The 25,636-nt window shown below is 35.7% G+C and overlaps 1 protein-coding gene across 1 annotated transcript in view; it reads right to left on the reverse strand.

Moving 5' to 3' along the window:
• The window catches only part of alpha-Cat (catenin alpha), a 32,987-nt gene extending 12,388 nt beyond the window's left edge, over positions 1-20,599 (reverse strand). Inside the window, exons 1-6 of the mRNA XM_002058703.4 lie at positions 20,362-20,599; positions 8,875-9,251; positions 8,496-8,813; positions 8,228-8,431; positions 6,971-7,655; positions 3,954-4,105 (exon numbers count right to left, since the gene is read on the reverse strand). Coding sequence (XP_002058739.1) covers positions 3,954-4,105; positions 6,971-7,655; positions 8,228-8,431; positions 8,496-8,813; positions 8,875-9,251; positions 20,362-20,515 — 1,890 coding nt within the window. The 5' untranslated portion in view covers positions 20,516-20,599. The remainder of the gene's footprint in view (positions 1-3,953; positions 4,106-6,970; positions 7,656-8,227; positions 8,432-8,495; positions 8,814-8,874; positions 9,252-20,361) is intronic.
• Between the last annotated feature and the right edge of the window lie 5,037 nt (positions 20,600-25,636).

Below are 25,636 nucleotides of genomic sequence, written 5' to 3' on the forward strand. Positions count from 1 at the left end.
AAACCCGCTAGGCTTTTATAAAGAAATGATGTCTAGCGTTAATTGGAAATGTTTAAATATTTATGTTCAGTGATACATGCGAAAGCAGTCTTAAAATATGAACGGAGAAAAAACGGCAACGAGACTGCATTTTATATGCGGAATTAGTTTATGTTGTTTTGATTTTGTTTGTTATTGTTGTTATTTTATTGTTGTTATTTTAAAATATATAATAACGGTATTTGCTTGATAACTTGTCTTGTTCGAGCTTAATACTGATTGTTTGTGACCTGTCAGTAAATACTTCTTGTGTGTTTATTTTTTCAGATTGAAATATTTAAGTTTTAAGAAACGCAGTGGGTGCAAAGCAAAAAAGCGGAGAGGATTTAAAGAAGAAAATCAATAGTGGAATGTATAGCTTAACTGGGAAGAGAGACCGAAGCAAAGTGTCGCAATATTATTCAAAAATAAACAAGTAATAGCCTCTGTCCACTGGTTTAAGAAATGTCACATTTAAAATTTCATATATTGGTGTTCCACCGGTTGTCGGTAAGATGTGAGTGGCAAAAGTACCGCTTTCATAAATAAACAGCTGATCGAGTTAAGCGCCGTAAAGTTTTCCTTCTAAAACTCAAAAAATGCGCTTTCGAAGTGAGGGCTCCATTTTCGAGATTTCGCCATGTTTAAATTCTTATTTAAAGTTGCCGCTTGCCTTCGTTGATACATCGGCTGTTTATGTTTACGATACTTCACTATTTTTCACAACATTGAAATCTCGATAAATCATCGCAAAAAAAAAAAAAAAACTCCGGGGCGAATTTTCACATAAAAAAAAAAATGTATCATTTTTGAAAGATGTGTGAAATGTGTTTTCTTATGGGGAAACACACTGGCCGCATTTTACACATTTTGCAAAAATTTAATATTTTCAGATATGTGTTCAGTGGACAGAGGCTATAAGAGGTTTAAGTCGGGAGCTCCAGACTAGGGGATACCCTGAAGTCTCTTCTTCCAACACCAAATCCAAATATATTCTAGACATGTCAAGTTTAATGACTCTAGCTCTTTTTATTTACCGAAATTGCTCAATAATCAGGAGTTCGATTTGTATCGATTACTTGGAAACGGGGCAAGTTACCGAATATCGGAAACAAACTCAATATGCGCGGGCACCAATTTTTAATGGGTTCAGGGTATAAAATCGAGAATGGAGAGGAATTGGATGAACTTGTTGCCTGTGAGATGTGTTTTTCTTCTAACCTGGTGAAGCATAAATGCTATTTAGTAAAGTAAAGGGCAGTAGTTAAGTGCAGTAAATTTTGCAAGACCAGCTATTTGCATCATTTTTAATTAATGTTGGAGCAGCGTTTGGTTCTAATGTTGACGTTGTTAAATTGTTACCACATCCAACAACAATATCTCGATATATAACAGTGAGATATGAGTCACACTTTCGATCGTAGGTCTAATGTGATTAAAGCCTTTTGCGATCTTGAGAAAATTCATTGCGTCAACCATCTGCTAAACAATGCTGTTGAATAAGCTATTGATGCTGTTCCTGAGATGAGAATATCATCAAGCTGGTAAAAAATGTTACAAATCTGGAATTTACTCATATTTAAGATTCTCTTTAAAAAGCTTTTGCCCCACTCGTTGGAATACAGTTTATTATTTGCTAAAATCAATTAAAATTAATTGGATTGATTTTACAACTATTCTTAACGAAACAAGTAATAGGTTCTAGTCGGGAGCTCCCGACTAGGGGATACCCGGAACCCATTACTTCCAACATCAAATGCATATATAAATTCTATTTTAGAAGCTATATGTCAAGTTCGGCGACTCTAGCTCTTATTATTTAGCAAAATTGCCAAAAAAAAAAACAGGATATCGGTATCGATTTTTATCGATTGCTTGAAAACGGAGTAAGTTATCGATTATCGGTCTCTAGCTCTTATATTTTCTGAGATCCTTGCGTTCATACATACGGACACGCGGATGGACGGACAGGCAGACGGACATGGCTATATCGTCTCGGCTATTGATGCTGATCAAGAATATATATACTTTATGGGGTCGGAGATGCTTCCTTCTGCCTGTTACATAAATTTGGATTTCGCACAAATACAATATACCCTTATACCCATTTTTAATGGGTTCAGGGTATAAAAACAGGATACTCAAATATAAATGTTACATACACAACAAATTTTGATGCTTTGGCTTGGTGGATGGAATATGCACAAAAACTTTTTCCGCTTTTGTAAAATACAAGCCTGAAAATATGCTGCATCCCAGCGAGCAGCGCGGCTTCGGATCGCAAATTTTCTAGCACCAGAAATGTAATTACGGGAAAGCGTTTTTAAATAGCCACCAATCCAGACAACACAAATAAAGTTATGTTTTTGAATTCAGATATTAATTAAATATAAGATCAATAAAAACGAACAGAAACAACATTGACTTTCGTTTTACCTTTCTTTTTTTCTTCAACAATTAAAAACCCGGTTGGTCACTTGAATGCATTTGAAACGCCACATCTTATTCCAACGCATTCACCCTCATTCAATTCGTTTTCTTTCGTTTCAATGTTGTGCGTCCGAGTTCTACGTGACCGCACTCACTGACTCAAACATATTCGGCTTCGCATTCAATTTCACTCAAATCATTTTTGGCGATGTTCATTTGAACGGTTTTTTTTTGCCATCCATGCTAATCCGTACATACACAAATGCTACTCAGAAATAGCTCGCGCAACGCTTTTACCTTTTTTAATGGGTGAAGAGAAGCAATTAAAAAATATTTTTCCTTTAATGATTGAACTTAAGCCCCGCGATTGACGGAACGAAATTCAATCAGAAATTCTTGGGCTTCATACATATATAACCACACGTTTTCTATAAATTCAGTTTTGCTTAACATTTTTTACAGTAAACATTATTTCACTGAATTTGTGGCTTAAATTGAAGGGTTGTTCCAATCTATTTATATACTTGATTGAAAGCTACGTTGTGTAGGCGGGAGCTGACTATAGCTATAAAATAAAATGTACCTGGAGTATAAAATCTATTCTAGATGCCACAAGCTTGGTGACGCTAGCTGTTATAATTTATGACATTTTCGCACAAAATAGGATTTAGATTTTTAAAGATTACTTGGAAATGGCGCAAGTTTTCGATTATCGGAAACAAACTAGCACTGCGCGGGCACTAGGAGGCCCTACGTTCCAAATTTCAAATCTCTAGCTCATATAGGTTTTGATATCCTTGCGTTCATACAAACGGACGGACAGAAAGATGAATATTGCTAGATCGACTCGGGTTGCTGATCAAGAATACATACACTTTATGGGGTCGCTTCCTTTTGCCTGTTACATACAATGGCACAATTACATTATACCCTTTTTACCCATTTTCGATGGGTTCAGGGGATACAAAATATCAAACGCAGCAGTTCTGCGTTTGTTTTCCATGATCAACATGGATTCGTTAAGAATCGGTCAACTGCGACTAAATTTCTTGAATGTATTTCATTGGTAAATGCTTTTCTTTCGAAATTACCAACTGACGTCATTTACAGGCCCTCTGTGCACCATGCACTTTTATTTCTTAAGCCCAACCGTTTATGCTACCTTTCTTCTCGTTTGCTTTGGATTTCTTAATATTTCAAGTGGAAGACCCAAATACTTGACTCTATGCACTAATATTTTGGTATCGACGATAGGAAAGGAACGTATAAGGGAAGAAAGTCTGCAAATTGCGAGTGTGTATTTGGTTATGTATGTAAATGTTATGTATTAGTGTTGGGTCAGGAGGGTTATTATTTTCGTGGCTTACATGGTAAAGGCTTGATTATTATTAGATATTCTAATACCTGTTTAAACTTAATTCTTTACAGAATGATCCCATTGATGCTTTATAATGTTTTATTCGATATTTATGTAAATAATTAAATAAAAAATGATTTGTTCTTACTCGGTTCATTAATACCGCTCGTCGGATTTCACGCACACCATCGTAAACCAAACGGGAGGCATCAATAAAGTCATTTTCGTCGACATTTTTGTTGCTATTCGCCGAAAGAGCTTCTACTGCAGCATCAACTCGTTGCTCAAATTTTATCATTACTGTAAAATAAGAAAATGATATAAAATGCATATTTATAAAAAGTTAGAAATCACTATGTCCGGCACTCAGATAAAGAAATAGATATTTAGCAAATATAAAAATAATCTTGTCAAATTAAATTAATTGTAAAGAGAATTTTTGTAACATTCGATTGCAACTGATAACATATACCCCTATGGTCAACTTTTAAGTATGCACCATTGCAAACAATTATGCACAAATGCAAACTTTCTTTGAAAAATGAATTGAATTTTTAAATATTGATTGCCATGATGGAAAACTCTGTTCTCTTTTAATTATAAAGACTTCCTTTAACTACCCTGTTCTTTAAAAGTACTTTGAAATGTGAACAATAGTATAAGTCAATTATCAACTTGTAGTAGAATTGTTCAATCTTAAACAAAGAGACAATTGTAAATACGGAAACATTTAGTGGGAAAAAAATTGTAATTACACGTTTTTTAACAGTGTTGTTATTGTCATCCAGTTGCCCAACGCATTATTCTCGTGTACTTTTATGTCTAGGTACCTTATATTTGTTTTCAATGGAATGTTATTTTTGTATGGTAAAAAAACAGCAACACTTTAGTGTTATGGTATCTAGCACACTTGTATTCGATCACACATTGTTAAACTTTTTGAACCAATGAAAAAAAGCGTGTTTAAATACGAATAACCTCATCTAAAAAACTGCAGTAAAAATAATTGTTGAGCGCACGCAGTAACGATACATTTTGGAAAATATAATTGAAGACCAAAATAATTTTATTACAGACAATGTTGTGCCTGCAACTATTACGATTCTCCTAAGACGACATGTCAGGAAGTAATTTAGAATAAAATAAAATGTTTTAAAGACCTGTAAGCTAAATCTTAGGGTAGTTAGTTATAACGACCAACATCAAGAAGGATTAAACTCTAAAAAAGAACAGTTTGTCTGTATAGCTAGTTTAAGGAGCTCCCGGCTCTACCATTAGTAGCCTGACAACTTACTCTAGATGTGTAAGCCCTTGTCCGAAGAATTAATCACTTGAGAATTATAAGTAACGAAAAGTCAACCAAGCTAGCTAAGCCAAGAACTAGTTTACATTTAACACTTTGCTCGCGAAAGAGAATCGTCCTAAATGAACAAAGTAGTGCCCTTGAATGTTTTTATGTTTACAGTGTGTACAATGTACAGTGGAAAATGTAGCAAATTGGACTACATAACCTTGGTTTTTTAATAGAGCTAGGATTCTTCTGATCCATTGTTATCTAGTCGCTGATTAGGTAAACGAAAAAAACGAAACAATAAGAGAATAATTCCGAAAGAATTTGTATTTAAATTCAATTGAAAATGAAAATGCATTTTTAGATGACGAGGATATAGGACAAGCCTGTTTTAAATTGGATATTGATTTAGTATGTGCAGAGAATAGGTGTGGTAAGGAAGCATCTCCGACCCTATTAAGTATATACATTCTTGAGCAGCATCAATAACCGAGTCGATGTAGCCATGTACATCCGTCCTAAAATTGCTAGAGAAATTTTAGAGGTAGGTCGTCCTAGTACATGCGCAAATTAAGTGTGTTTCCGATAATCGATAAGTTACTCAGTTCCCAAACAATCGATATCGACACCGTTTTTTGAGCAAATAATAATAATAAATAAATAATAAAAGATATAAATCAAGTTAATAACCCAACTTATATTGATCACCAGCTTACGCGACAATTTTTTATGCAATCGACTTTTTGAGAATACACTAATTTGCTGTGGTACAAGATATACTGTAGAAAATTTCTTTAAGATGTAGTATGTTATCGATTGTCAGAAATAATCTCGTACTGCGCATGGTCTAGGAGGACCTTCAGTTAAAATTCCAAGTCTCTAACTCTTATAGGTTCTGAGATTCTTGCGTTCATACATACGGAAGGACAGAGAGGCGGACATAGCTAGAACGTCTCGGCTGTTGTTGTTGATGAAGAATATACAGTTTGTCAAGTAATTGTTTGCAAAAGGAAAAACAGCACACAAATTCATTTTTAAACTAATATTTTACCGAATAAAACTATTTTTTCTTAATTTTTTTTGCATATTATTATTATTCTAAGTATTCTTCATAGATATAAGGCACAAACATAACAAAATTCAAAACACAAATGTAAAAAAAACAGACAAAACTAAAATGAGGCAGTCGCTTATCTTAAAATCTCAAAATCGCTTATGCTAATTCGGCTTGCTTGGCTGTAGTTTTATAGCTTGTGATTCTTCTTTTTGGTAGCTTGTGGAATTCATTTTAGTTCTGTTTTGATAGCTTAAGCCGACACTCCACCTCTCAATAAACGTGCTTCGACACTTGCTACTTGCCAGCATGCTACATAAGTGACGTCGATCATCGATGCACGATGGGAGCCCACTACACAGACAAGAATGGATTCAGCAAACCGCCTACCGATACCATTACTGAATTTATAGTAGGCGCAAATTGAAAAATTCACTGAGCCATAAAGCAAGTATTTTACACAAGTGAAGTCGAAACCCGATTAACCCTGAAAGTCCGCCACCGGGACACCAACAACATTGGATTGAGCAAGGCGCCTACATTCAGATTCGAACGAGACGCATCTTTTATAATTTATATTGTGAATATTATTGCCATTAACATAAAAAACATAACATTATTTCGGCAGAACTATTGCCATTTTAAAATAAAATTTAAGAGCTTGGAGAACGAAATAAACACGTTAGCCTTTTAAAATCATAAGTTTTTTTAAATTGTTCCCCACACGTTACGAGAAATAAAACTTATTATTGGCTACATGCTAATTATAGTCATCGGTCAGCCACAATTTAAATGTTTGAAGAAATTCGGTAATACTAACCTTGCTCGCGTAGCACTTTAACTGCTTCTAAAACTCGCTTTGTATAAATGCATGTCTCATAGTTGTCCATTTCAGCCTCAACGACATTGCACACACGGGACGATCGGCCTTGAATGGATCCAGCGGTTCCACGTAGATCCTTAGCGTCCCCAACTTGCAACGCCATGACACATTTGTTAACATCTTCAAGAATATGATTTTCGGAAACAGCTAAAAAGTCGTCTATGGTTGTAATGTCATCTACAGCTTCCGTTAATATTCGAACTTGCACCTCCCATGCTTGGCGATAAGCAGACATGTTCTCTTGGGCAACCTTTGAGTTGGGTCGAACTGTCAGAATTGATGCAGCATTTATTACTTGAGGGCATAAGCTTTCGATCTGGGCCGCCGCATAGCGGACCATTTTTACACCGTCTTCGTTATTTGACATACTGCATACGAGGTTAGCAACTTCAACTAATTTTTCAGCATGTTTCGTAAATATCTCTGCTTTTTCCCTCACTTTTTTTTCATTACCAGATTTAGCGGCTTCAATTAAGTCAATTAATGGCGTAGTTGTTTCCAAAAAGGAATCGGATACATGATCAACAACTGCTTTGCGCAGCTGCCGGCGCAGATCTCTAGTTTTGCGACACATTTGATCAATGGCACGATCTAGAGCGGGGCTGTTATCTTTTTGACCCATCTTAAATAAAATATGTTTGTTAAATATAGTATAAAACAAGTAAGAGGTTCTAGTCGGGAGCTCCCGACTAGGGGATACCCTGATCCCTCTTCTTCCAACATCAAATGCATATATATATATATTCTATTTTAGAAGCTATATGTCAAGTTTCGTGACTCTAGCTCTTGTTATTTACCAAAATTGCTCAAAAAACAGGATATCGATATCGATTTTTATCGATTGCTTGAACTCGGACTAATTTATCGATTATCGAAAACAAACTCGATCTGCGCAGGCAGTAGGAGCACCTACATCCGAATTTCAAGTCTTTAGCTCTTATAGGTTCTGAGATCCTTGCGTTCATACATACGGACACGCGGATGGACGGACAGGCAGACGGACATGGCTATATCGTCTCGGCTATTGATGCTGATCAAGAATATATATACTTTATGGGGTCGGAGATACTTCCTTCTGCCTGTTACATACATTTGGATTTGCACAAATACAATGTACCCTTATATCCATTTTCAATGGGTTCAGGGTATAATTAAACATATACATATTAGCTTTCTGGCTTCCAAATAACTCACATTTGACATGTATTCTGAAAGTAGATCTTGTAGAGCCTGACGGACAGCATTGCATTCGGCAACAATTCTTTCTCTGCGCTCGTCCCTTGTACAGTCTGCATCGGCCATTAGTGCAGCAGCACTAATAATACTTTCCAAACGTTCTTCCAGAAGTTGACGTGACCGTTTATCACTGTATGTCATGGGATCAATTATAATACCCTCCTAAAAATTGTATAAGCAATTAATCACACAGTAATAAGATTTACTAAAAAAAAAAAACCCCCACGTCAAAATCGTCCAAGGCTGCAGCTAGTTCTCCTGCGCCACTATAAACATCGGTAGGCTGTGATGATTTGCCCTGGGCCACATCACTAATCGTGTTAACAGCATCGCACACTTGTTTCAAGATAAAGTCTCTGTTAACTTTGGCCAAATCTAATTCTGGATGTCGAACATAAACTTTTGAAGCGGTCAGGAGCATTGTTGAATGCTTTTTAAGCATTGCACGTGCGGCAGCTAAATCATCCCTCAATTGTGGATCCTTAAGTTCTTGTTGACGTTTTGCTGCTTGTTTGATGAGTTCTCCAGCGTTACGACCGAATTGCTAGATTATCAAGGTTCTTTATATGATGCCTTCATTTGTTTTCAACTTAAAGTAAACTTACCCGCATGTTGTTCATAAGTTCGTCCTGACTTGATGCATTCTTAAGTTTATTAAGATCATCTTCAACAATGTGAAGAGATTTAAGCAACAAATGAACATCCACCATATCTGCTAAAATTAATAAGCGTGTTACAGCTGAAAGCAGATTCCGTGCTGCTCGCACCATGTTCCCTCGTTTCAATGAACTGCAAGGATCCTCCGAAAATTCCCTAGCCGCAATGCTCATGGCATCTCCTGTTTTGCGAACCTCATCGACGGCAGAAAGCATTTCTTGCGTAATATCCGGATTCTCATACGCAATTTGCTCTCCTTTCTGTATAAAATTTTCAGTAGCCTTTTCAACAGCAGCAACTAGTGCACTCGCTCGCTTTGATTTTCCTTAAAAGAATCAAATAAAAAACTTAGTAACAAGTAAGAATGTATATATATGCACAAAAAGGCATACACAACACACATACATGTGCATTAACTGCTGCCACACTTTGAACTAAAAATTCATTAATTATTAGACCAATTGTGTGCATGCCAAGCAAACATCTAAGCCTTTACAAATTAAATTCTTATTGGCTCCGATATATTATTTAAAACCAAATTTCAAAAGCAATTTGAATATATTCCGTGGAAACAGATGATAGCTCGTAAAATTGGATTTAGCTGTTAAAGGTTCTGAGATCGACGCGTTATACATAAATAAATGGCTATGTCAATTCAGATATTAATGATGATCAAGAATATATATATTTTATGGAGAAGGAAATCCTTCCTGTTGCCCTTAACATACATTTGTACAAGAAAATTGTATGTTTTTTTTATCCATTTTCATTAGCCTGAGGATATTATATTAATAAGGAGGATATAAATAATTAATAACAAGAACATTTTAGTCGAATGCAACTGACTGGAAGTTAACAGCTCAATGCAAAAAAGAAGGCAATATCCTTGCGTAAGGGCTAGAAGGGCTTTATGGAAAACTTTATTTCGAACCGAATAATTCTATATATGATAATAGCAAAGACAATATAAACATTAAGATGAGTAACGCCATACAACAAAATGCTACTATGCAGCTTGATTTTTTGAAAATTGAGAACGAAAACGAAATCAATAGCATTGCGCTCTCACAGCCGAGAGAACGAAAAAGCTAAAAATAAAATTTGCTCTCAGCTTCGGCTCTATGAGGGTCGTGCAAGCAATTATGTTTGTATGCGTGTGAATATACATACATAACAGCATATTTGAATGTGTTGTTATCCACTGCTCTTTGGCTGGCAAAGAAACAATTTTCTTAGTTTTTTAACGCAAATCACGATGAATGCATTTTGTGTACTGACGTTGGCTCCGTACAAACAAATTTGTAATTTTAAGTCGATGCAAATATTTATATAATTTTTAATATTTGAAATTATTAATTAAATTATTATTATTTTTAAGTAATACAAAATAAATTAAGGAAATAAAAGTGCAAATGTGTTGTTTTCAAAGATACATTAAATAATTTTTATTTTTTGTTTGAATTATAAAGAACAAAGCACTCTTTTATTTCTAAATTGGAGAATAAAAATAATATTAATTTAATTTAAAGAAATTATGTAAATATTTGCATCGACTTAGAAATACATATTTTCTGCGGAGCCAACTTCAGTACACAAAATGGATTCATATATCAACATAAATTTGGGATAGGTCATGATCTGCGCTAGAAAACTAACAAATTTAATTTCTTTCCAGCTTAAGCCAAAGCAGTGAATAACAACACATACATACATACTTTAAAGTTCTTATGCATGTAAAATTCACGCATACAACCAAAGGTGCAAGCTCGCTATTGGCTGAGACAAGAACTTTTCTCGAGCATACACTGTCCAAAAAGAAAAGTGAAATCAATCTATGTGCGCTATTTTTTTAACATAGTTATTGCGCAAGAAGCGCCTAATGTAAAAATTATATAAGTTCTTAAATTTTCCTGTAAAATTAATCTTTAATATCTAGGGTAATATATCATTTAAATAAAGCATGCATTTCATGGATAAAGCACAAGCACATTGCGTCGATCGTAAGCTCTAAACTTTTTCGCTCAATGTACTTCGAAAACGAAGCGACGCAAATCACCATCGACCAGCTTTGCTGAAGGCAGGCTGGCGACTAACTTCGTAGCTCGTGTCAGCATCAGCAAGCCGCGACTGCGGCATTCGTTCGTCTGGTCTTTGGAGAACGAACAACCAGTCGGCAGGCATGCTGTACGAAGCCTCCAAGGCCAATGAAATGCCAGGCTACAAATTTTGCAACGCATTCAAATGTATAGGCGTTACTCATCTTAGTGTTTATATTGTCTTTGATAATAGTAATCAAATGTTAATAAGATTTGCGTACAGTAGAAGCAATGAAGGTGACAACTTTTAGGTTCGGTTAGAATATCCTAAAAGCAAGTAAGGGGACTAGGGGATGTCCCGAACCCTCTTCTATCATCACCACCGAACAAAGCTCACGCTACGAGCTCGTTCGCTTTATCATAAATACAAATAAATAAACAATTTAAAAATTAGTTCTTTATATTCAATGTGAAAAAAAAACTTTATTTAAACATATGTCGGTAGAATTCAATAAGGACGCACATGAATATGTGTATACAGAAATGCTCGCAATATGTGCTAGCTGCCGCAAACCCGTGTCAATGATTAACTTCTGTGTTTCATAACCCATCTTATACAGATATTCTCGCGCTAGCTACCGCAAACATGTGTCAATATAAGCACCCGTTACATTGATTAGCTTCTGTGTTTTTTAACCGATCTTAATCAAGTTTTCAACAGTAGATCCTATTGTGCTTTAGAATATTCGTATATTTTTAAAACGGACAATTGCATTACAATTTTGGATAAGCTGGGTAGTTATTTATTTTATTTACAGCTATCTGCCGGGTATTGTGGAGGTAGAGATAGCTATAAAATAAAAGATACTTGATATATAAATACTATCCAAGAAGCTACATGACAAGTTTAGTGAGTCTCTAAAAACCAAAGAGATTTGCTCAAAATACTCGATTTTGTTATCAATTTTTATGGAATATTTGGAAACGGCGCAAACTATCGATCATCGGGAACTCGTACTGGGCGACCACTAGGAGGACATTCCATTTTCAAGACTTTACCTCTTATAGGTTCCGAAGTCGTCGCGTTCATACATAGCGGGGGACATGGCTAGATCGATCGGAACTTACGTAGCTGCACATACACAGAGCACGATATCCGATACAATCGCATTAGCAATTCTATTTTTATTTATGCATTTAATATCTTAGGTGTTTCTTAACCGATATTGGTGAAATTTTCAGCAGTAGATCTTATTGCAATATACGATATTAGTATATTATCAAAAATTAAAATTTCATCTAGATGGATAGAACAGTTAAATTCAGTATTGCTTCCAACTAATGTTTTTTCTTTGTCTATGAATGAATGATCCTTCCAAGGTTGCAACTGAGCTAATTAATTAAATGAATAAGTACCGAATGGTGCAAAAAACTGACTCATGTCTCCAGAACATATTTTTAATAAACCAAAAACATGTGATTTCTCTCTTTCATGCCAGTTGTATGAAATTCGCAAAAAAAACATCAATTTGTTTGAACACCCAACTTATACGCCAACTTAAATTGATTTTTTTCAATATCAATTTTTTGATGATTTTTCGCCTTTCCGATTTGCTCATAAAGCTTACAGGGCTTCCAGTGTCTAACCAAAGACAATATAAACACTAAGATGAGTAACGCCATACAACAAAATGCTACTATGCAGCTTGATTTTTTGAAAATTGAGAACGAAAACGAAATCTGTAGCATTGCGCTCTCACAGCCGAGAGAACGAAAAAGCTAAAAATAGAATTTGCTCTCAGCTTCGGCTCTGTGACGGGCGTGCAAGCAATTATGTTTGTATGCGTGTGAATATGCATACATAACAGCATATTTAAATGTGTTGTTATCCACTGCTTTGGCAAAGTCTCTGGCTGGCAAAGAAACAATTTTCTTAGTTTTTTAGCGCAGATCACGACCTACCCAAAATTTCTGTTGATATATGAATGCATTTTGAGTACTCCGTACAAAAAAATTTGTATTTTTAAGTCGATGCAAATATTTATGTAATTTTTTATATTTGAAATTATTAATTAAATTATTATTTTTTCAAAGATACATTTAATTATTTTTTTTTTATTTTATTATTTTTGTTGTTCGAATTATAAAGAACAAAGTACGCAGGGAACACCGCGAGGAGACCGTTATAATTATAATGGGGTCATAACTTTATATGACCTTCGGGTATTTTCTGCGGAGCCAACCTCAGTACTCAAAATGCATTCATATATCAACACAAATTTGGGATAGGTCATGATCTGCGCTAGAAAACTAACAAAATTAAACAAAACAAAATTTCTTGCCAGCTAAAGCCAGAGCACTGAATATCAACACATACATACATACTTTAAAGTTCTTATGCATGTATAATTCACGCATACAACGAAAGGTGCACGCTCGCTATTGGCTGAGACAAGAACTTTTCTCGAGCATACACTGTCCAAAAACAAAAGTAAAATCAATCTATGTGTGCTATTTTCTTAACATAGTTATTGCGCAAGATTCCTGTAAAATTGTTTGTTAATATCTAGGGTAATATATCATTTAAATAAAGCATGCATTTCATGAATAAAGCACAAGCACTTTGCGTCGATCGTAAGTTCTAAACTTTTTCGCTCAATGTACTTCGAAAACGAAGCGACGCAAAGCAGCACCGACCAGCTTTGCTGAAGGCAGGCTGACGACTAACTGCGTAGTTCGTGTCAGCATCAGCAAGCCGCGACTGCGGCATTCGTTCGTCTGGTCTTTGGAGAACGAACAACCAGTCGGCAAGCATGCCGTACGAAGCCTCAAAGGCCCGCTGAAAGGCCAGGCTAGAAATTTTGCGTCGCATTCAAATGTATGGGCGTTACTCATCTTAGTGTTTATATTGTCTTTGGTCTAACAATGCAAAAATATTGTTCATTTAAGTGCATCCCATTTACAAGTTAATCTTAGACTTACTAATTGGATAAATGATTTTTCGTTTCCGTCCTCCTCATCATGGCATACCAATGGCATCAATTTTTCCGCGCATACAAATAAAGCAACCTTCTTCTGGTTCTTTTGGGACGCAGGCAATCTTTGATGCCCCATTTGACGGCAGTTGTAACATCTTGTATCTCGAAGTGCACTCATAGTGACCTCATTAGGTGCGCGAACTGCAACAGATGCCTGAAAGGCTTCTTTTTAACTTTTAAATCCAAATGAATGGACAAATGGTCAGCTCCCAAAAAAAAAAAAAAATGGCACGGTTGCCTCGACATCGTTTATATCCACACGGCGATGCCTCAGCTTCGCTTTCCAGTTCGACAACCATTAGCTCTGCAAGATTTTTACGTTTGAACACTAAGGTGAGTAACGCCCATTCATGCGCATGCGTCGCAAAATTTCTAGCTTGGCTTCTCATCTAGTTGTTCCTACTTCACACGACATGCCAGCTTACTGGCTGTCCGAATTCCGAAGTTCTTTTGCCTTCTGCAAAACTAGTCGACGGTACTTTGCGTCGCTTCGTTTTCGAGGAACATCGAAGAATAGTACTTTTGCTTTATTCATTTAAATATTACATAACCCTAGAAACCAATTATAAATAGTACAAGAAAATTAAAGACAAAAATAATTTTTTCCCAAAGTGCATCTTGCACAATAACTATTTTAAGTAAATAGCACACATTGTACTTGTGTTTTGGGACAGTGTATTCTTAAGAGACTTACTTTTCTCAGCCAATGGCGTGGAAGCACCTATGTTTGGACGAGTTAAGTAATTGTTATTCACTCCTCTGGCGTTTCCTGGCAAGAAATTAATTTTGTCAGTTTTCTAGCGCTGATCATGACCCATCCCAAATTTGTGTTGTCATATGTATGGTTGTTGTGTGCTAAGGTTAGCTCCGTAAAAATCTTTATTTTTAAGTAGATGCAAATATTTATATAGCTTCTTTTAATTACTTGGTGACTCTTCTCCAGAGACACGCGATGTCTCAACAGTAATGGCCGATTACAGATTTCACAATAGTACACAAGTGGCAGATAGAAGCTTCGTTGCACACATGAGCTCCTTTCTCCGCAAGCAATTGCGTTAGCTTTAATTTTGTGATCTAACAACAAATTTTTAATCTTTATTTTTATTTCCTCGTTTTTCTTCAGTGGTCGGCGTCATCTCGCTTTCTCTATTTCTTTTCTTAGAGTGCTTGGCTTGACTTTTTACAATATATTTATATTTATCTTATACTACTATTGCTTTGCAACAGTATCATTTTTGGCTGTTGGCTTTTGAAAGTTTACATTTATGTTCACTGATATCAATTTTTATTTAGAGATATTTGTTCGAATTCAATTGGGGGGTATTTCACACGTTTGGAAAAATCCATTCCTCGTCGGTATAAATAAGGGTCACAGATAGTAGGTGAAGTTTCGCGTTCGAAATGCCTCTCTTCCTAATGGTTATTCCTGTTGCCAGGATAAGCATCTACTAGCTAGTTCGATTGTTCTTTCGCCCCTAACTCAACTCTGCCAATCGATTTGCACGCCAGAGCTGTTTAGGTCTTCCATCAGGGTTACAGTTAAAGGTATAAATAATGTAAATATCATTACACATAACTATATAGAGAGCCCCGGGATTGCGTTAACTCAAAATAGCTAAAAAACTAATCCCATTAATAGTCGTGTTAATTATGCCATTAGCTTTATATCCTAATAACTTGCGCATATTAAGATAAATATTTACGCTATAGTGCCGCGGCTGCTGGCATCAGACTTGTCCTCCAATAGGTTCTTGTTAAAGTATTTAATGTGTGTACTCAATCCAATTACAGGCCCTCGGATATGAGTCCTGTATTGTTTTTTCGTCACTACCCCCGCAATCAGGAAGTGGGTAATTTACTCGCCGGCTTCTCGTTACCCATCGCAACCATTGTAGTCCATGTAATACCATCAAAAATTTATATGACAGACATCTGAAAGATCTGTCGTCGGTACAAGACCATACGAACTAGATGTTATTCCAAGTAACTGTTAACGATATAAGGAACCACAACTGATATAAAACGCCTTTTGCGGTTTTACAGTTAGTTCGTGTGAGCTTAGAAATGCATGGCTTAATCTATGAGACAAGCATAGGAAGGATCAACCAGAATGTTTTTTTTTAATATGTATGAACAATATAATGTACTAATATTTAATATACACAATATGTATATACTTATATTCAAAATGTTTTTATATAACTAGTTAGTATATTTTTAAATAAAAATTATACTATAGATATTACTGCAAAAATATCATTCACAGATAAAAAAACAGAATAAACATTTTAATTTTGATGACAAACTTGATCATTTATTTATATGTATAAGTTATATATGTTCAACTTATTTACATAATAATGCGATACAAATTTGTTTAGTAGAACAAGTCACATACTAAGCTACATAGAATGTAAATGATTTATTTATGACAAATATTAACATAATTACAAAAAGTTCAGAAACTTTTTCTAACGTACTAATCGTCCATATAAATGCTTAAACATATTTATGAATCGAACTTTATTTCCATTAAAATGTTACATTTTACGATAAAAGGAAGCCCATTAGTTTATATATTGCAGTAAGATTAAAACTTTTACAAACAACATACCTTGGCGTAAATTTCTGTTTCTTAATATCGTAGCCAAGAGTTATAAAACATACAAGCACACACTGCTCACCATTAATAAGATTTTTGACACATATTCTATAATGCCGATATTTTTTCCAAATGCTACCACCTATCTTCTTCATGTACTAATTTAATAAAACACAGTTCGAAAATTACGTAACATAAGTACTAGACTAAAAAAAAATAAAATAAAAGAATTTCTAGTCAGGAGTTCCCTACTAAGGGATACCCTGAACCCTCTTATGCAGCACGCGAGTTGCAGGGCTGGAATTCGCAACTAATCGCATTACTAGCACTACTCGTCTCTACTCAACAGCCACAGCACCCAAAAAAAAAAATAAATAGTTTCCTCGGTAGGCCTCGAGCTCACGACATACCACGCCACTTGCTACCGCCTCTAGTCAACAGCCACAACTATAATAGTCTTATTGAAAAATAAACAAGATGTTCTAGTCGGGAGCCCCAGACTACAGAATACCCCAAACCCTCTTATTTAAACGCTAAAAAAATTAAAAAAAAAAAATTCCCTTGGGTTCGAATACGCAGCTGACCGCATTACTTGCTGTCGACTATACTCAAGAGCCACACCAGCAAAAAAAAAAAACAAGTAAGAAGTTCTAGTCGGGAGCTCCCGACTAGGGGATACCCGGAACCCTTTACTTCCAAATGCATATATAAGTTCTATTTTAGAAGCTATATGTCAAGTTTGGTAACTCTAGCTCTTATTATTTACCAAAATTGCCCAAAAAAACAGGATATCGATATCGATTTTTATCGATTGCTTGGAAACGGAGTAAGTTATCGATTATCGGAAACAAACTCGATCTGTGCAGGCACTAAGAGCACCTACATCTAAAGAGAGCACCTACATTTCAAGTCTCTAGCTCTTATAGATTCTGAGATCCTTGCGTTCATACATACGAACAGACGGACATTTCTAGATCGACTCGGCTATTGATGCTGATCAAGAATATATATACTTTATGGAGTCGGAGATACTTCCTTCTCCCTTTTACATACATTTGGATTTTGCAAAATACAACAAACCCTTATACCCATTTTTAATGGGTTCAGGGTATAAAAACCGAAGAAATTTGGAAAGATATTCCTCCTTAAGAGTACTAAAACTTTATAAAAAATGGAATAGTAGTCGTTTTAAACAAGAAAGCGTGTTCTAGTAGGGGGTGGCAACAATAAGCCAAAATTAAAAAAATAATGAATTCCCTCTTCTGCAATCGAATTCGTAACTACCTTGAACCGACCGAACTAATTATCGCCGCCTCGTACTTCATTCATGCCAAGAATCAATTATTAATGTAAAAACCAAACTAATATAGCAGAGCACTTGCAATTCTCTTTGTGAGTATATGTGTATCTTTAAAATTTGTGCTAGCAGCCGAAAAATCATAGCTTTTCAACACAGCCCACGTTTTCTCGATTAACTTCTATATTTCTTCACCGATATTAGAGAAATTTTCAGCCCATCTTATTGTGCGATAGACTATATTCTAAAAATGACAGTATCATTAAATTGTTGATAGTATTTGTGGATAGTTGATTGATTTTGATTGATTTGATTATTAATTTTTTATTTGATATAAGGCTTAAGGGTGGGGGCGATGACTTTAAAATCAAAAGTCATTTATCTATATACTATTAAAACCTAAGAGATTTGCTTAAAAATATTTATTTTAATAGCCATTTTTATCGATTGCTTGGATACGGGAAAAGTTATCGATTGTCGGAATTGAAATGAACGCGCACTAGGGCCTACATTCAAAATTTAAAGACTCAATTTACCATATGTTCTGAGATCCACCCGCTAAAGCATATGGACAGACGGAAGGACCTGGCTAGCCTTAGATGCTTTTTTCTTCCAGGCGCATACATATACACAAGATCAGTATACAATTTTTTCCATAATGACTGGGTTTTGGGTATAAAAAAGGACCTGACTGGGCCGAAGAATACAATCTTCTATGTTCAAAATTAAAATAATGTGCCTACATACACAACCATAATTTTATTCTCTTAATCATTACATATTTTGCATTAAAAATAAATACCTAGTTTTTGGGATCCATTTAACATATATTTGACCGCTATTTATAAGATTTCTTCTTTTTTCTGGGACTTAATCAATAACATTTAACGCGCTAATCCTCATGCAAATAAGCAATGTATATTGTAACCTTTTTCTGATACCGGGAAAAATAGGCTTATGTTGTAGTTCCCTAAGTTTAACTGACGAGATAAATATCTGCATCCATTTTGGTGCCGGAAATAACATCTTCGGAATGTTATAAACAGTTACGGTATTTTACTTCTTTTTACAATGAATATATAAGTTAACACATCCCGCCAGCTTAATGTCAAAGGACCGTACATAATAACGACAATTTTGTGCATGATCAACAATCTTACGCCGTGTGCGGCTATAACAACTAATCCGAGTGTCAGCAACATTGTTATCTACAGCGTTCTGAGACACACATGTATACTTTCCTATTCATTAGTTGCAGAAACTTTTCTTTCTACCTAGTATCAGCCATGTATTGATTGTCAAATTACTTTTAATCACAGTTTGAAAATTATTTGAAAAATTTCCACACACAATTGTCTGTCGAACACAATTTCGAAGCAATTTCATTGTTTTAATGTTGAATTTTGAAAAATAAAGGTCGTGGAAAAAACGACAATGCTTTTGATGAAAACAAAGTTAGAATCACAAAGTTTTTTTTAGAAAGAATTCTCGGGTAGTCCGGATTTAAACCTTTTGAAGTGCGAAAAAATCAACTTCTGAAGGACTCTATAGCCGAGCCGATCCAAAATTAAGCAAAAACAAATCTGAATGGTATTCCCAAAGCTAAACAAGAATTAAATTTGCAAGAGATTATATGATTTGGAATTATCAAACTTACTCTTGAAGAACGTTTTAATTAAATGGACCTAATGAATACAAAAAATATTTTCATTTATATTTTATTTATTATCTCAGTCAACATTTTAGCAATTTACTTAATTTGTGCTAAACAATAAGCTTTATTGAAATCTGTATATACAAAGTTAAGCTTTTTGAATTATCATCATCGATATTAAAAAGGATAATTCAGAATGCTCGACTCGCAAAACCGTTTATTTCCGGCACAAAACGTAAACACCTCACCTTACGATATATCTTTGAACGTCATACATTTTATGCTGCTATTAAAACTGGGGGTTTAAAGTTGTAAGATATCAAGGAGGCAACACTCATTATTAAAAATGTTTTTCTATTATATTTCAATTAACACATTAAGAACGCGTAATCCAATTTTCGTTAAAAAAAAAACAATATTTTTAATACTTTCCTGAAAAATATACAAGTTTTTTTTTCTATACAATGTTATAATTTTTCAATATTAAACGTGTAAGAGCATTGAATAAACTAATTTGCTGTATAAATTCATTTATTTCTAATATATAAGCTATTAAATTATTTTTAATATAGGCGCACATATCCTTTTGACTTGAAGAGTATACATACATACATATGTATGTATATATTAGTATAGTATATACTTAATATACATATAAATACGCGTTTATGTATATTAAGGCATTTCTTTCCCTTATTATCATTAAAATTATTAACCAACTCAGTCGAAATAACCTATTAAACTTCTCGATTGAAAGCTTAATAGCGTTTTAAAATTAAATTAAAATTAATTTTTACTGCGGCCTCACCTTTTTTTTTTTTGCTTGGCCCTTTAGTGTTCACTAGCGTTGTCACTTGCAAAACCAACGGCTCTAAAGTTTTTTCGACTGACATGGTACGAATTTCTAGGTTTTTTGGATCCCATTTCAAAGCTATTTGACCAAAATCCGATAGTGTGCCCATATTAAAAGAAAACACTGTATATTTTATAGAAAAACGTTTCTTCCACTTTATTTTTAAGTCAACGTATTAGATACTGTATTTGTGATGACATCTTCAATGATATCAATATCTATCAAACGTACAAACTTAGGTGCGTTCGATGTTGCCTTCTAGTAGTACGTTTTCACCGGCACTGCGTTTGCATCAACATCTAAAATCATCATCAGTTACGTGTGGGAAAACTAAAGTTATCGGAGATGGGATGGGATTGGATGGAGATGGAGACTAAAGTCGTAGTTAATAAATTGAAAATTGACAACAGTCAATCAGTACCTTTTAGGTTATGACAGCTCAAGTCACCTAATCTTAATACCTAAAATATATTACGGGCAGCAATATACAAAACGAAACACAATAATAAAACAATATTCCGTGTTGATTGCCAATTGAAGGTGGTTATTGGTGGATGAAAAAATATATGGATGTATTCAAGGGGTGCACAGCTATCGGACTCACAAGTTCCTTAGCATAAATTTCTGCGTTTTCGAAGAAAGGGCGGTTTTTGTTGTTAGGCGGAGCCTAGGATAGAGAAAAACCAGGGCCGCCTGCAAGTCGGCCACATGTAAAACAATAAAATTATAAGAGCAGGCAAATCTGTAGTATTATTAAATGATATAAATAAGACAAGTGAACAAAAGAAATGCAATGATAGTTAAAATATTAGAAAAATATATATATTTAATTAAATTTAATAGTGATGGCGAAACAGAAGTGTCACTATAAATGAGGTGCGGCAAAGAGGACTGGCGAAAATCAGGCGGATTTTCTACCACTTTTGGGAGGCTCCAGCAATAAAATAAGCAATTCATATAATTTATATTGACGACATGTAATGCTTTATTAAGTTAATTATTATTATTCTAATAATTGTTTATTTTCGGTATTAATTAACAGCAAATTCACTATTTATAGGTAGCGGCCGCGTACAAGCGGCTGTCACTTAATATTATTCATTTTTTTTTTGTATTTATTTTTCAGGATAACTTATTTATATATCAGCGCACACGAACGTCTGTGTTGTTGCTCGTGGAATGTTACAATAATGATTGGGAATATCAATATTTTTGGCATGCTTGTATGCTGCGACGGTTCTAGAAGCATTCAGGGCGAGGCGATAATGTCGCCGAGCGTGATTTGATATGATACAAAGGGAAAAGCAAGAACGATGAAGTTAGTTGCTTTCTGAGACGCCTTGTATACGCATCGAAACCCGCTGCGGTCTGAAACTCAATAGGATGGCGAATAATACACGCACTCTCACATACATTTGTTATACCCTGAACTTTTTGTGCAAATGTATGTAACAGGCAGAAGGGGGCATCTCCGACCACATAAAGTATATATTTTCTTGATAAAAATCAACAGCCGAATCGATCTAACCATATCCGACTGTCTGTCCGTCTGTCTGTCCGACCGTCCGTCCGTATGTATGTATAAACACAAAGATATCAGAAACCCTAAAAGCAAGAGACTTGAAATTGTAGATGTAGGTCCTGCTACATCGGATTTGTTTCCGTTATTCGAAACCTTGTTCAGTTACCGAGTAATCGATAAAAATTTGAATCCTGTTATTTTTTCAAATTGAGTAAATAATTATAACTAGAGTCACTAATCCTAACCATATATGCTTTAATATAAAAGCAATTGTCACTTCGAATATACACGATCGACAGCGTTGCAATTGTGATTGTAATAATTTTCTGTGCTGTTACTTTAATCCACTTATTTTTTGTGTGGCTAGTGTGGCTGTTGAGTAGGGGTGGTAGCAAGAAGCGTGGCCTGTGTCGTGTTCGACGGGTCTGTTAATTTTATACCGTGAACCCATAAAAAATGAATTGTTCTTTTAAGACTCTACGAATATTCAATAGCACAAGGGTGCTCCTGGTGTACTCCTAATCAGCCTTCGTAATTACAAATAACTTTTGTGGATCATTCAGATCAGCAGTGATTTAACTTCGTATTAGTTTCGAAGTGTAATCTCATTCATGTGTGTTTTTGCCCAGATTGAGTTTAGTTTTATAAAAAAAAAAAAAAAAAAAGGGAAAAACGTTGTTCTTCTCACTTAATGTATAATGAAGTACGATCATGAGTTTAAATCTTCTTTTAATACACTTATATGATAAAATGAAATCTTAATTCCTTTTTGGGCACCTTAGGTAAATAGTATCGCATACAAAAGGGTAGTTGCAACGACAATCGCAGATGCAGCTACAGGCAGGGTGGATGAAGACCGAGGGTAGCCAACATCTTAGCTCCTTGGCTCTATATGATATATTCTGCTTGCAGATCGTAGTCGCTCCTTATATATCGTGGTATTCCGTCCTACCTTAACTCTGTCTACCTTTTTTTTCTTTATTATACTTGACGCGTCGAGTGTGTTAGGGAGCAAAAGAACCCACGCCACTTCCCTGAGCACGGTCGGAACCCGTAGACGGAGTACGCTCCCAATGCACAACACGAGTGTTAGGCAAGACGCGCCCAGCGTAGCCGTCGTGTTCGTTACATGATAAAATAATAAGAAAAATGGCGCCCAACGTGGGGCCTGAACTTCTGCTCTTCCGCTTCTCACCCCCGAGATCCGGAATTGGCCCACAAGAACTTAGGAGAGAGCCGATAGCATTGTTTGTAACATGATTTGTCACGAGCCAATGTGGACGATCCTACGTTAAATCCATGCTAGCTTTCACCCTTCTTCTTATCCTTATCACAATATACCATCCAAATAATTTTAGTTTCCGTGACGACATTTATCCTCTCTTGGAACTGCTGGTATTCTGATGTCTTTTGTTGGAGCCAGACCAGGAAGTAAATAGTCGAGAGATTTATTTAGTGCATCAGTTATACTGTTCCACTAGAAATCTCATTATGTTTTCGCCACTTTTGATTCATTTAGGACTTTTAGATCTGATTTCGAGTCGGTTCTCTACCAAGTGATAGAAGGTTGGTAGGGCATAATAACATTCCGTTTGTTCTAGTTGAATTGAGAATTGTTCTGGTTGGGTTATTTCGACTCGTCCCTCTTCAACTTAGTTCAGACAACTCAACACTGATTTAGTAAAATAGTTTGCTTGCTTTTCGTAAGAAGATATATCAAACATAGAGATTTAGATTATGCGATGTATTTACCTAAGGATAAGTCCCATGTTATAAAATGTTATAATATTGTTGTATTAGCATCGAAGTGCCTTAAACCTTTTCTTTCTGCCTTAAAACCGTTTCCGATTTTCATAATTATCGCTCATTAGCGCTTCTCGTATATATCTTAAAATTAAAATCCTTTCGGGATCAATTCCCATTTAACTCTTTGACCAATTATAATCGATTTATTGATGATGGCTGTCGTTCGTAGTCAGGAAAATTTAACTCTCAGCGAAGCACCTGCAGTGTGTACTATCTGCAATGAATCATCGATTGGTGATGCAGACACTGTAGAAACTCCATGTGCTCATAAATTTCATCGAAATTGCCTAAATCAATGGTTAAGAAGCAATGAGACATGTCACACTTGCAAACGAGTTTGTAGTCGAGAATTATACGAAGATAGCAGTGACTTGAATGCAGTAGCTTCACAAAGACCTACAAATACGGGGGCCGTTCCTCGGTCCCGAACTATTACCCGAAGTAATGCTCGAAATACTCCTAAAGCCGCCAGAGGTCGTCCTAGTGGGCCGACCAACTCTCGGGAGCAAGCGGGATCGCGAAACACCCAACCTTCTAAGGAATCGCTTGGTTTGTCAGAACAGCGTGTGCAGTTGCTTATCAGTAAGATATTGGAAGCCCATAAGGCTGAAATGGCGTCCTATTTGTCCGAAGAATTAAATGCCGCAGTTAGAAATTTAAACTTGTATCAGGAGCCACGTGAGGAACCCCAATTAGAATGGGAAAATGATTTTCCACGTGATGCACCGCGATCGAACAACGCTTCGAGATTACCGAATGCTAGTGTTCAGTCTGATGCGAGACGTGAATACGCAGTCGATAGGCCCGACAAAATATCGAGTGTCATATCCAATTGGGATGTCAGATTTTCAGGCGTGGCTAGTGATATCCCAGTCGACGACTTTATATATCGCATAAATTGCTTGACTTCACAATGTTTAAATGACAATTTTAGGTTGTTATATCAGTTTGCCAATTTGCTGTTTACCGGACCAGCTTTGACATATTTTTGGAGATATCACCGTAAGACTGACCAAACAGGCTAGTTCAATTTGTGCACATGCTTGCGAGAAAGATATAAAGACCACAGATCAGACGAAGACATAAAAGACATGGTTAGAAGACGCAAACAACGAGGGTCCGAAAGCTTTGATGAATTTTTAGATACGATTCTTGCCTTGTCAGATGCGTTACGGGAACCAATGTCAGACTCAGAGTTAGTGATCAATGTCAAGCGCAACCTAAAACCAGAATTGAGACACGAACTTCTTCATGTAAATACTCCGAGTCTTGCGACAATACGCAAAGAATGTCACAAGCATGAAGCGTTCTATTCGAATTACCTTTCCAAGCCAATTTCTCGACCAATTAAACCACAACGAGTAGTCAACGAGGTAGTCCATGAAGATACCACAATGACGGATCTTACGCAGAATCTGGTAGAAACTGGGGACTTAAATGCTATACATTCTCCGGATAAATTGATTTGCTGGAACTGCGAGGAAAAGGGACACAGATATCAAGAATGTTTAAAAGCGCGTCGTGTATTTTGTTACGGCTGTGGTGCCGTTGACACTTACAAACCCACTTGTAGAAAGTGTAACCCTGTTTCGGGAAACTCTCCGGAGGACTTTCGTCGTCTCTTAAACGCGAATGTCCGTCGTCAATAGCCTCGGATCCAGACTTTAATAAAGATACCTTAACACCTGATTCGACCTTCACACCAGACTTATCAAAACCGTGTCAGACAAAACTTAAACCTTACCACGTCCGTTTACACGAATATTTAGACCGTTGGGCAACTATTTTCGCTTCAGAACCCAAAGTTGAATTTAAGCCTCGTTCGTCAGAGAGACTAAGAAACCTATGGACTCAGCGACGCTCGCTAAATAAGCATCGTATTTCAGCGATTGATCATCGATC

Source organism: Drosophila virilis, unplaced genomic scaffold (assembly GCF_030788295.1).
Source record: "Drosophila virilis strain 15010-1051.87 unplaced genomic scaffold, Dvir_AGI_RSII-ME tig00003822, whole genome shotgun sequence".
In the NCBI taxonomy this organism is placed as follows: domain Eukaryota; kingdom Metazoa; phylum Arthropoda; class Insecta; order Diptera; family Drosophilidae; genus Drosophila; species Drosophila virilis.